At 46.6% G+C, this 12,340-nt stretch overlaps 1 protein-coding gene across 1 annotated transcript in view; it reads right to left on the bottom strand.

The window, feature by feature from the left end:
• Positions 1-12,340, bottom strand: part of METTL25B (methyltransferase like 25B) — a gene marked incomplete in the record, with an annotated part of 46,561 nt that overhangs the window by 316 nt on the left and 33,905 nt on the right. The window contains 1 exon segment of the mRNA XM_077493501.1: positions 6,916-7,100. Coding sequence (XP_077349627.1) covers positions 6,916-7,100 — 185 coding nt within the window.

The following is a 12,340-nucleotide window of genomic DNA, read 5'->3' as shown; positions in this document are numbered from 1 at the left end:
GAAATGCTTCCGTTGTGATGAAGTCAGAATGCCCACCCATAGAAGAAGTCTCACCATAATTCTCAAAGTTCCCCCCAGTCCTCCAGGACTGCATTCCTTTTTGTCACATTTGGATTGGTGCTGTGAAGGCTGAGCTGAAGTGGTAGACAGTGTGTTCCCCCCTCCCCCCCCCCCCCCACACCGCTTTCTGACCACGCTGCTCATGTTGAGTTAGCATGGCCGACAGCACTCACTTTCCCCTCTCCCCACACCGCGGTCTGACCACGCTGCCCACAAGTAATGAAGATGTTGAGGTAGTGTGGCCAACAACACTCGCCTTCCCCTCCCCCCCACACCGCGGTCTGACCACGCTGCCCACAAGTAATGAAGATGTTGAGGTAGTGTGGCCAACAACTCTCGCCTTCCCCTCTCCCCACTCCGCTGTCTGACCACGCTGCTCATGTTGAGTTAGCATGGCCGACAGCACTCACTTTCCCCTCTCCCCACACTGCTGTCTGACCACGCTGCCCACAAGTGCTGCAGATGTTGAGTTAGCATGGCCAACAGCGCTCGCCTTCCTCTCCCCCCACACCGCTGTCTGACCACGCTGCTCATGTTGAGTTAGCATGGCCGACAGCACTCACTTTCCCCTCTCCCCACACCGCGGTCTGACCACGCTGCCCACACGTAATGAAGATGTTGAGGTAGTGTGGCCAACAACACTCGCCTTCCCCTCCCCCCACACCGCGGTCTGACCACGCTGCCCACAAGTAATGAAGATGTTGAGGTAGTGTGGCCAACAACTCTCGCCTTCCCCTCTCCCACTCCGCTGTCTGACCACGCTGCTCATGTTGAGTTAGCATGGCCGACAGCACTCGCCTTCCCCTCCCCCCACACCGCTGTCTGACCATGCTGCTCACAAGTGCTGAAGATGTTAAGTTAGCATGGCCGACAACACTCGCCTTCCCCTCTCCCCACGCTGCCCACAAGTGCTGAATATGCAATATGTTCCGAGTGACAGCACATGCCTCAGACACTCGGGCAACGCCCCCCACCCAGACAAGTGCTGTCACTACTTAAGCAGGGGGAGGCCCATAGTGATTGGACAGAATTCTTTGGAGTGCCATGCCTTTGTCCCAGTCTCTCTGGCATTACCTCAATGGTATCCTCACACCACACAACACCCCCCCCCCCCCCACCCCTCAACCCAGTGTGATAGGTGGCACTTCTTTCTGGGGTTATCCCAGCAGTGGACTCCAGTATGTGGGAAGGACTACAAAGGAAATTAGGGTCCAGGATTGAAGGGGGGATATCCCATCATTGCAGAGAGGGTCACAGTCCGGATCCTTGGAGAAAGGGACCATTTTATTACTTCCTTTATATCTTATACATGTCGGCAGCAGGGGGGGGGGGGAGGGGTTTACACAAACTCCCAGGTTGTAGCTTATAAATGCGTGTAAATGCGACAAGCCGTCTGGAAGGTAGAAGTGTTTTGAATGGCTAAACAGCGCCCCAATTGCTTCTATGCATGCCTTGTACATTACCCCCTCTGCTGCCCTACCTGTGGGCCCGGGAACCCCATGGCATGTTTAATATCTATTTATTCAATGCAACCTAATTTTTTTTATATTTTGCCAATAAGTTGGGCAATATATTGTGTTTGTGTTCCCTAAAATTAACTTTATTGCATTTTTTACTGAAAGTTTGTGGTTGATAAACTGTTACAAATTGTAAAAAAAAAAAAAAGAAGAAAAAAAAAATAAAATAAAAAGAAAGAAAGAAAAAAGAAAGAAAATAAAAAATTGAGCTACCACCATTTTATTCTCCATGGTCTCCGCTTTCAGAAAATATATAATGCTTTATTTAATAATATTTTATATAATAATATTTTATTATTAGCTTATTTTTCGCAAAACAGGGGTGCTTTATTTCAGTCAATAGCAATTAAAAAATAAACACGACACAGTGACATGGTTCAGTGCATTACAAATCAAGTGGATATATTTGCAAATGATTTTTTTTAAATGTGTGCAAAAATGCAAAAACAGCTCGGGCCATCAAAAGGTTGTGATTAAACTATTAGAGATCACAAAATTGCCCAAAGGATAAGTTCTCCTTAGCAGAAAAAATTATACATGCACATATTTTTGCAGGAAAAAATAAATAAATTTGCATTTATATTTTTTTTTTTCAGCAGGAGCCTGGAAAGCATTGCACCTGCAATCAGCTGATCACAGGTGCAATGTGGGCTCCTGCAGACTATGAGGGTGATCTACTAAACGCAAACAGACTGTGCACTTTGCAAAGTGCAGTTGCGCGAGAGCTTAGTAAATGACATAAAGCTTCACTTTGCAAAGAGCACCCAATCATGTGCAAGGAAAATAAAGAAATCAGCATTTTTGCCCACACATGATTGGATGATGGAAGTCAGCAGAGCTCCTGCTCATTTACCGATCCGAGTAAGGGGCTGGTCCCGGCCCCTTACCATGTGATCAGCTGACAGCCAATGACAGCTGATCACATGATGTAAACCAAAGCTCGGTAATCTTTTTATTTTTTTCTCCTCTCGCTGTCAGCGTCTCACATCTGGTGTGCAGCATGGAGCGGCAGGAATGTGAGCGGGGTCCGGACTGGAGCAGAGCAATTAGTAGACAGGCACACGCGGTTCTCAACATGGGAAGGCCATGGCGGAAAGTGAGTGGGGACTGGAGAGATAGGACTGAGCGGCGGAGGATCAGCAGAGCCGGGGGACCAGATTAGGAGAAACTAGCAGATGTCACACATGGTGAGCAGCCTGGGAGCAATATAGCCGGAGGTGGGCAGAGACTGGAGAGAGAAAGGACTGAGTGGCAAAGGATCAGTAGAGATGGCGGACCAGGGAGGGAGAAACTAGCAGATGTCACACGTGATGAGCAGCATGGGAGGAATAAAGCAGGAGGTAAACAGGGGCTGGAGAGAGAAAGGACTGAGTGGCTGTCAGGGCTTGTCTCAGCCCTTGCTTCTCTGACCTGGCCGCTCAGCTTTCGGCTAATTGCCAGCTCCTATCTCTCCACAGTTACTCAGCTGTTGATGATATCCTGCTCGTCAGTCCTGCCTACTTAAGCCATCCAGCCCAAAGGCTCTCTGCCTTGGTCAACATCTCAGAAACTATCTCCTGTGATCCTGTTCAAGACTTGCTTTGCCGACATCCCTTCTGGCTCCAGATCCTGCTTGCTGTTCCACTACTTTGATTCCAGACTTCTGGCCTGGCTGACTATCCGTTCCGGTTACTGAACTTTGCTATGTTTTGATTAAGTTTGTTCTTTTTATACTTTTATTATTAAACAAGTGTGATTGAATTGTATTTCAGTCTCGGCCTGATTTCATGGTTTCTGACAGTAGTGGAGGATCAGCAGAGCTGGGAACAAGATAAAGAGAAACTAGCAGATGTCACGTATGGTGAGCAGCATGGGAGCTATATAGCAGAAGGTGAACAGGAACTGGAGAGAGAAAGGACTGAGCCATGAAGGATCAGCTGGGGAACCACTGAGAGAGAAACTAGCAGATGTCACACATGGTAAGCAGCATGGAGCAATAGAACGGGAGGTAAGTGGGGACTGGAGAGACAAACAGACTGAGTGGTGGAGGAACAGAAGAGTTGGGAACAAGATTAGGAGAAACTAGCAGATGTCACGTGTGGGACAGGAGCATGGGAGCAATATAGTGGGAGGTGAGCGAGGAATGAAGAGAGAGAGAGGAGGATCAGCAGAGCTTGGGGTACTACAGAGCCAGGGATCTGCTGAACACGGGTTCTAATGAGCTGGGGATCTGCTGAGCAGGGTTCTAATGAGCTGGGGATCTGCTGAACACGGGTTCTAATGAGCTGGGGATCTGCTGAGCAGGGGTTCTAATGATCTACTGAATGGGGTACTAATGAGTTGGGGGAACTATTGAACCCCTTTAAAAACTAGAAAATCAACACACACAACGCATTTACCAAGCTTGATTAAAGCTTCATAAAAGCATCGCAGAGGCACCAAAACGCATAAAAAAAAAAAATCATCTTGAAGCAGTAGATTTATTGTGTGTAAAGCTGAAGAAAGTGTGTGAGCCCTAAAAAAAAAAAAAACTCTCAGTAATGAAAAGGTTAAAAAAACCTGTCTAACCCGTCCGGGATTATTGTATAATACTGAGAAGCTTGACAATTTCTCCGGCTTTGGAATTTACCGAAACCGATCATTTTCACAGCGGATCCCATGACTTTGGATTGCATTGACCTAAAAACTTACCTCTTCAGAAACGTTTGAGAGTTTAAAAACTTTCCAACCCCCCCCCCCCCCCCAATCTTACCTGGAAGATATGAAATGGCTCCTCTCACAGCATGACCAGCTTCTCTATAAAGACTCATTTTTGGGGATTTGCTCCCTCTATTTGGCTGCATAAATGTCCTTAATCCCTGAAGTCTAAAAACGCCCCAGTATATGGAGGAGTTAACCATGAGTTTGCTATTGATTTTTAGACGCTTTTAGAAAAAAAGTGATCTGGGCAGCTCTAGATCACATACAGTATCTCACAAAAGTAAGTACACCCCTCACATTTTTGTAAATATTGCATTCTATCTAGTGTGACAACACTGAAGAAATGACACTTGTCTACAATGTAAGTAAGTAGTGAGTGTACAGCTTGTATAACAGTGTAAATTTCCTGTCCCCTCAAAATAACTCAACACACAGCCATTCATGTCTAAACCACTGGCAACAAAAGTGAAAATGTCCAAATTGGGTGTCAATATTTGTGTGGCCGCCATTATTTTCCAGCACTGCCTTAACCCTCTTGGGCATGGAGTTCACCAGAGCTTCACAGGTTGTCACTGGAGTCCTCTTCCCTCCTCCATGATGACATCACAGAGCTGGTGGATGTTAGAGACCTTGCGCTCCTCCACCTTCCGTTTGAGGATGCCCCACAGATGATCAATAGTGTTTAGGTCTGGAGACATGCTTGGCCAGTCCATCACCTTTACCCTCAGCTTCTTTAGCAAGGCAGTGGTGGTCTTGGAGGTGTGTTTGGGGTGGTTATCATGTTGGAATACTGCCCTGCGGCCCAGTCTCTGAAGGGAGGGGATCATGCTCTGCTTCAGTATGTCACAGTACATGTTGGCATTCATGGTCCCCTCAATGATCTGTAGCCCCCCAGTGTCGGCAGCACTCATGCAGCCCCAGACCATGACACTCCCACCACCATGCTTGACTGTAGGGAAGACACACTTGTCTTTGTCCTCCTCACCTGGTTGCCCCCACACACGCTTGTCACCATCTGACGCCAAATAAGTTTATCTTGGTCTCATCAGACCACAGGACATGGTTTCAGTAATCCATGTCCTTAGTCTGCTTATCTTCAGTAAACTGTTTGCGGTCTTTCTTGTGCATCATCTTTAGAAGAGGCTTCCTTCTGGGATGACAGCCATGCAGACCAATTTGATGCAGGGTGGGGCGTATGGTCTGGAGCACTGACAGGCTGACCCCCCACCCCTACAACCTCTGCAGCAATGCTGGCAGCACTCATATGTCTATTTCCCAAAGACAACCTCTGGATATGACGCTGATCACGTGACCTCAACTTCTTTTCTCGACCATGGCGAGGCCTGTTCTGAGTGGAACCTGTCCTGTTATACCGCTGTATGGTCTTGGCCACCGTGCTGCAGCTCAGTTTCAGGGTCTTGGCAATCTTCTTATAGCCTAGGCCATCTTTATGTAGAAACAATTCTTTTTTTCAGTTCCCCAGAGAGTTCTTTGCCATGAAGTGCCATGTTGAACTTCCAGTGACTAGTATGAGAGAGTGAGAGCGATAACACCAAATTTAACACACCTGCTCCCCATTCACACCTGAGACCTTGTAACAGCAACGAGTCACGGGAATCCCAGGAGGAAAATGGCCAATCGGGCCCAATTTGGACATTTTCACTTAGGAGTGTACAGTTTAGACATTAATGGCTGTGTGTTGAGTTATTTTGAGGGGACAGCAAAAAAGTAAAATGCGGTTAATTCGCATAGTTTTAAACCACCCCCCCCCCCCCCCCCCCCAACCTCAAGTGTGAAAGAGCCCTTAGGCTAGGTTCACACTATTGCAGCTCTGCAAGCCATGTTTGCTCGGGCACAACAGCCCATAATTTGAATGGGCTACTGTGCCTGCATTTAATGCAGGAAAAAAAAAACAATTCTGCACTATTTTTGAACTGCAGAGGCCAGGAAATCGCATGGTGCTTTTGTACCATACGATTTTCTAGTGGTTCCCCATGTTTTTAGATGTGTGGGGTGCATTAAGAATGAATGGCAGCCCCACACAACTGTAAAGAGCAGTACTGAATGGAAGCTACAATTCACATATATGCACTGGATGTTATTATTATTATCTTTTTTGCTGTATAAATGGGGGGGGGGTCGGCACAACAGTAATTATTTGTTATTGATCTATTAGTAGGGGTCGGTTGTGGGAACACAGTTAAGCTGTTTGCAGCCACCTAATAGGTACAGAACATTGCACCCCCGATCAGCAGACCACAGGTGCAATGTCCAGCTCTTGCAGGCTCTCAGGATAGCTGTCCACTCATACCTTCAATACAGGCAGTTACCTGAGGGAAGGAAGATCAATAAACTAGGAGGATGCACACCAGCAAACTCATAGCTCATTGAGAACTGCAAGCTATAAGCCTCAATGGCTGATGGTGGCCATGTGTGTGGAGCCCTTGCATGACCACGCTTTTTTTTTTTTTTTAAGTTGTGACAGTGGGTGCAGGATGAAGATCGCCCACCCACTGTCAAATAAAAGAGGGGATTAGGGGCGAGAAGGTGCAGATGCTGGAACATGTTGCATGTTCTACTAAGATGTTCAAAATGATCCTTTAAGAAGTGCGCACATGTGGTCTTAGTATGCAAGGATAGCTCCCGACACTACACTGACCTTGCTCCTGTAAGAAGATCATCCTGTCCAGCAGTATAAGAGTCTCCACCAGAGGAGCCAGCAGCAGAGCCAGGCTGAAGAACACCACTACGTTCTGCTGCTGAGACAACATGTGCGTCACCGAGGCCTCATCCAAGGGGGTATTGGGGTTCAGCCCAACGCGTTCCAGTCCTCGCATAGCATACCTAAAAGAGAAATGAAGAAGGTGTGTGCACGATGTGAGAGGAGATGTTTCGAGAAAGTGAATGTGAGAAAACAGAGAATGAAAAGTACGTATAAAGGAGAAATGAGAAAGAGAAAAGAGCGAGAGAGCGCGAGGGACAGAGGGCAACAGAGAGAGGGGAGAACAGAGATGGAGGAGAGAGAGAGAGAGAGAGAGAGGGAGAGGGAGAACAGACATGGAGGAGAGAGAGGGAGAGAGAGAGAGGGAGAGGGAGAACAGACATGGAGGAGAGAGAGGGAGAGGAGAACAGACATGGAGGAGGAGAGAGAGAGGAGGAGGAGAGAGAGGGAGAGAGAGCGAGAGCGAGAGCGAGAGCGAGAGGGAGAGGCGAGAGAGAGAGCGAGAGCGAGAGCGAGAGCGAGAGCGAGAGCGAGAGGAGAGGGAGAGGGAGAGGGAGAGGGAGAGGGAGAGGGAGAGGGAGAGAGAGAGAGAGAGAGAGAGAGAGGGGGGGGGAGAGAGAGAGCGAGAGCGAGAGGGAGAGAGGGGCGAGAGAGAGAGAGAGAGAGGCGAGAGGGGCGAGAGAGAGAGAGGGGCGAGAGAGAGGGCGAGAGAGAGAGAGGGGCGAGAGAGAGAGAGAGAGGCGAGAGAGAGAGAGAGGCGAGAAGAGAGAGGCGAGAGAGAGAGAGCGAGAGAGAGAGAGAGAGGCGAGAGAGAGAGAGAGGCGAGAGAGAGAGAGAGAGGCGAGAGAGAGAGAGAGAGGCGAGAGAGAGAGAGAGAGAGAGGGGGCGAGAGAGGGCGAGAGAGGGGGCGAGAGAGGGGGCGAGAGAGGGGGCGAGAGAGGGGGCGAGAGAGGGGGCGAGAGAGGGGCGAGAGAGGGGGCGAGAGAGGGGCGAGAGAGAGAGGGGGCGAGAGAGGGCGAAAGGGAGAGGGCACGAGAGAGAGAGAGAGAGAGAAGGAAGAAGAAGTGAAAAATGTGTGTGTGTCCCTCATCTATCTATCTAAAAAAAGGAGGAGTTATTATTTCTTGCTTCCATTTCACCCCACCTCTCCCTTGTACTTGAATAGTTGCATTTGAAACAATGCCATCTTCCAGCTGGTGCCTCTGATACAACATTTTTAGTTTTTCTGCCCTTCCAATTAAGCCTCCTATCGCAAGGCTTGAGCACTGTCACATGGGGGGGGGGGGGGGGTGATTTATATGAACTGTGGTACCCGCAACATCCTCTACCAAATGTATATGAACTATGGTACCCCCCTGGCATCCCTACCAAATTTACATGAACTATGGTACCCCCCTGGCATCCCTATCAAATAGGTATATTTAGATATGCATGTACAGTCCAGTGAAAAAGTATTTGTCCCCTCCCTGATTTTTTGCATATTTCTCACACAAATTTTATTACACAAAAGATAACCCGAGTAAATCCAAGATATCGTTTTTTAAACTATTATTTCATTTATTAAGGGAAAAAGCTGTTCAAACCTGCCTGGCCCTATGTGAAAACGTTTGCCCCCCCCCCCCCTCCCATGCTGAATCATGAATGACTTGTGATTAACCACAATTTTTTGGAAAGCTGAGCTAAATTTCACTTGCCACACCCAGGCCTGATTACTGCCAGACCTGTTAAATGAAGAAATCACATAAATAGAAGCTGTTTGGCAAAGTGAAGCACGCTAACAGATCACAAAAGCCACACATCATGCCACAATCAAACAAAATTCAAGAACAGATTAGAAACAAAGTAATGTACAGGTATCAGTCTAGGAAGGGTTTCAAAAGCCATTTCTAATACCGTGTACACACGGCCGGACTTTTCGTCAGACTGAACCCTGAAGGAGTTTACGATGGAGTTCCGCCGGAAACGGACTTGTCTACAGACAAATCACACCAAAGTCCGACGGATTCGACCGTGATGACGTACGACTGGACTAGAATAAGGAAGTTCATAGCCAGTAGCCAATAGCTGCCCTAGCGTCGGTTTTCGTCTGTCAGACTAGCACACAGAAGAACGGATTTTTCGACCGGACTCGAGTGTCAGAAAGATTTGAAACATGTTCTAAATCTAAAGTCCGTCTGATTTTTCGACAGCAAAGGTCCGATGGAGCCCACACACTGTCGAATTGTACGACGGATTTGTTCCGCCGGACCTTTGCTGTCGAAAAGTCCGGCCGTGTGTACGCGGCATAAGGCTTTGGAACTCCAGTGAACAACAGGGAGAGTGATCGTTCAGCTGGTCCTGGGAATAGCTCCACCTGACGTGACCTGCTCACCCAGCTTGGCCTTTGATTTCTCCTCTGGTGTTTCCTATCTGACCTGACTAGCTTTGTTTCTGGATGATTTTGTTGGCGGTACTGCTTCGGATTCAGTGTTATAGAGCTCAATAGCTCAAGTGAGCAAAGGTTACCAATGAGCCAATGGTGTGATTTACCCCATATTGGGCAGCTCATACTATGTTTGAATTGGACATATCCTGCCTCGGTTCAAGTTATCATCTAAACCAGGGATATGCAATCAGCGGACCTCCAGCTGTTGCAGAACTACATGTTCCATGAGGCATTGCAAGACTCTGACAGCCACAAGCATGACACCCAGAGGCAGAGGCATGATGGGACTTGTAGTTTTGCAACAGCTGGAGGTCCGCAAATTGCATATCCCTGATCTAAATCATTACCTGCCTATATGAAAACCTCTGTGATCCCTCCGGAATAAGCTCTACAATAAGCCCGAGTCAGGATTGGTGCAGTTCGGGTGATCTTATATATTTAGTGAGTGTTTACAATCTGGTAAGCATGCATTCTCACTGATGATTCACGTTTTTTTTGGCTTGGTGAAGGTGGACCGTATGATTGATTGGCATCCTCTTAAAGAGATATCCCTTTCATTACAAAGACTTTGCTTGGACTTTTTTCCATTGGTTGTGGGTTTACTGGTTCAATTTCTTTATACGTTTTATATAATTTTTGATTTATTGAATACATTTTTCACTGGGATTTCATTAATTTATTCATAATTAATCACTGTATTCATTTATTTATTTTTTTGTATTATTTTATTATTATTTTTATTATTATTATTATTTTTGTAATTATTATATTTATATTTTCATATATTTATTTATAATAATTATTTATCCACTTATAAGTATATAACTATGATCGTTTATGAATTTATCTAGGTGTATTGCGATTTATGAATTTGATATTATTATTTCACTTAATTAATTGAAATTATTTGATTAATTTTCTTATTTTTTTTGTTTATATCTGGTCCATAAATAGTGATATCAGTGGGTCATATAGAGGGGGGTAGGTAGCGCAGCCACATTTATTTTTATATGAACAACAGGGAGAGCCAATGTCCACAAATGGAAATAACTTGGAATAGTGGTGAACCTTCCCAGGAGTGGCCGGTGTTCTGCCGTATAGTGTCCGGCCATCAAATAGTGTCCGTACCGTACTGCGCAGTACGGAGCAGAAGAAGCTTCGGAAAATCTCAGAAGCTGAACGGCGCCTGCGCCGTGAGTGGAGGTGGTAGCCCCACCATGCAAGCGGACATAGGGTTGTGAATATTAGACGGCCCCTCACAGGCGAGCTTCGCTCGCCACGCTTCGGGCTCGGCCTCGCTCGCCACACTTCGGGCTCGGCCTTGCTGCACTCGGCTCTTTTTTATTCCTACTCTATGTCCACTTGGATAGTGGGGATAGAACCTGGACTCACGGCGCAGGCGTCGTTCATCCTCGGCAATTTTCGGAATCTGTGTTGCTGTGTACTGCGCATGTGCAGTACGCAGCGGACACTATCGGATGGAGGACGTTATTTGACAAGACACCGGCCTACAAAAATTACTACAAAAAGAGCACAACAAGGACTCATCCAGGAGGTCATAAAAGAACCCAGAACAACATCCAAAGAACTGCAGGGCCTCACTTGCCTCAGGTAAGATCAGTGTTCAGGATTCCACAATAAGAAAGAGACTGGGCAAAGATGGCATCCATGGGAGAGTTCCAAGGCCAAAGCCACTGCTGACCAAAAAGAATACAAAGGCTCATCTCACATCTTGTTAATCCCCAAGACTTTTAGGCAAATATTCTGTGGACTGATAAAGACAAAAGTTGAACTTTTTGGAAGGTGTGCGTCCCGTTACATCTGGCATAAAACGAATACAGCATTTCATAACAAGAACATCATACCAACAGTCAGACATGGTGGTGGTAGCGTGATGGTCTGGGGCTGCTTTGCAGCTTCAGGACCTTGACTAATTGCCATGAATTCATAGTTACCACCATGAATTTTGAGCTCTACCAGAAAATCCTAAAGGAGAATGTCCGGCCATCGGTTTGTGACCTCAAGCTCAAGTGCACTTGGGCTATGCAGCAGGAGAATGATCCAAAACACAAACAGCAAGTCCACCTCCAAATGGTTCAAACGAAGCAAAGTTTAGGTTTTAGAGTGGCCTAGTCAAAGCCCGGACTTAAATCCAATTGAGATGCTGTATCACGACCTTACACAGGCCGTTCATGCTGGAAAACCCTCCACTGTGGCTGAACTAAAACAATTCTGCAAAGAGGAGTGGGCCAAAATTGCTGCGCGGCAATGTGAAAGACTCGTTGCCAGTTATTGCAAACGCTTGATTGCACTTGCCAAGGGCGAATGAATGAGTGACTTGTATAGCGCTACCTATGCAAACTCAATCGCCTCAGGGCGCTTTTTGCCGGCGGTGTCCATCTTGCGGTATAGCACAGCCCTTACCCCATAGGGTTCCGACATGCTTACAAACACATACTAGGGCCAATTTTTTAGACAGGATCTAATTAACCTACCAGCATGTCTTTAAAGTGTGGGAGGAAACCGGAGTACCCGGAGGAATCCCACACAGGCACAGGGAGAACATGCAAACTCCAGGCAGATGGTGTGGTCAGAATTTGAACCGGCGACCCTATTGCTGCTAGGTGAAAGTGCTAACCACTACACCACTGTGCTGCTCCAAGGGTGGCCCAACCAGTTATTGAGGTTTAGGGGGCAATTACTTTTTCACATAAAGCCAGGCAGGTTTGGACAGCTTTTTTTCCCCTTAATAAATGAAACCATCATTTAAAAACTGCATTTTGTATTTACTCAGTTTATCTTTTTGTAATAATAAAATTTGTGGGATGATCCGAGTCATTTAAGTGTGACAAAATATGCAAAAAATAAAATAAAAAATAAAATTAGAAAGGGGGCAAATACTTTTTGGAAAAAAAACACCATCTAGTTCCTGAAGGA

Source organism: Lithobates pipiens, unplaced genomic scaffold (assembly GCF_037356315.1).
Source record: "Lithobates pipiens isolate NorthernLeopardFrog02 unplaced genomic scaffold, aLitPip1_a1.2 Scaffold_19, whole genome shotgun sequence".
In the NCBI taxonomy this organism is placed as follows: Eukaryota; Metazoa; Chordata; class Amphibia; order Anura; family Ranidae; genus Lithobates; species Lithobates pipiens.
This window is presented reverse-complemented; position numbering and strand designations above follow the sequence as displayed.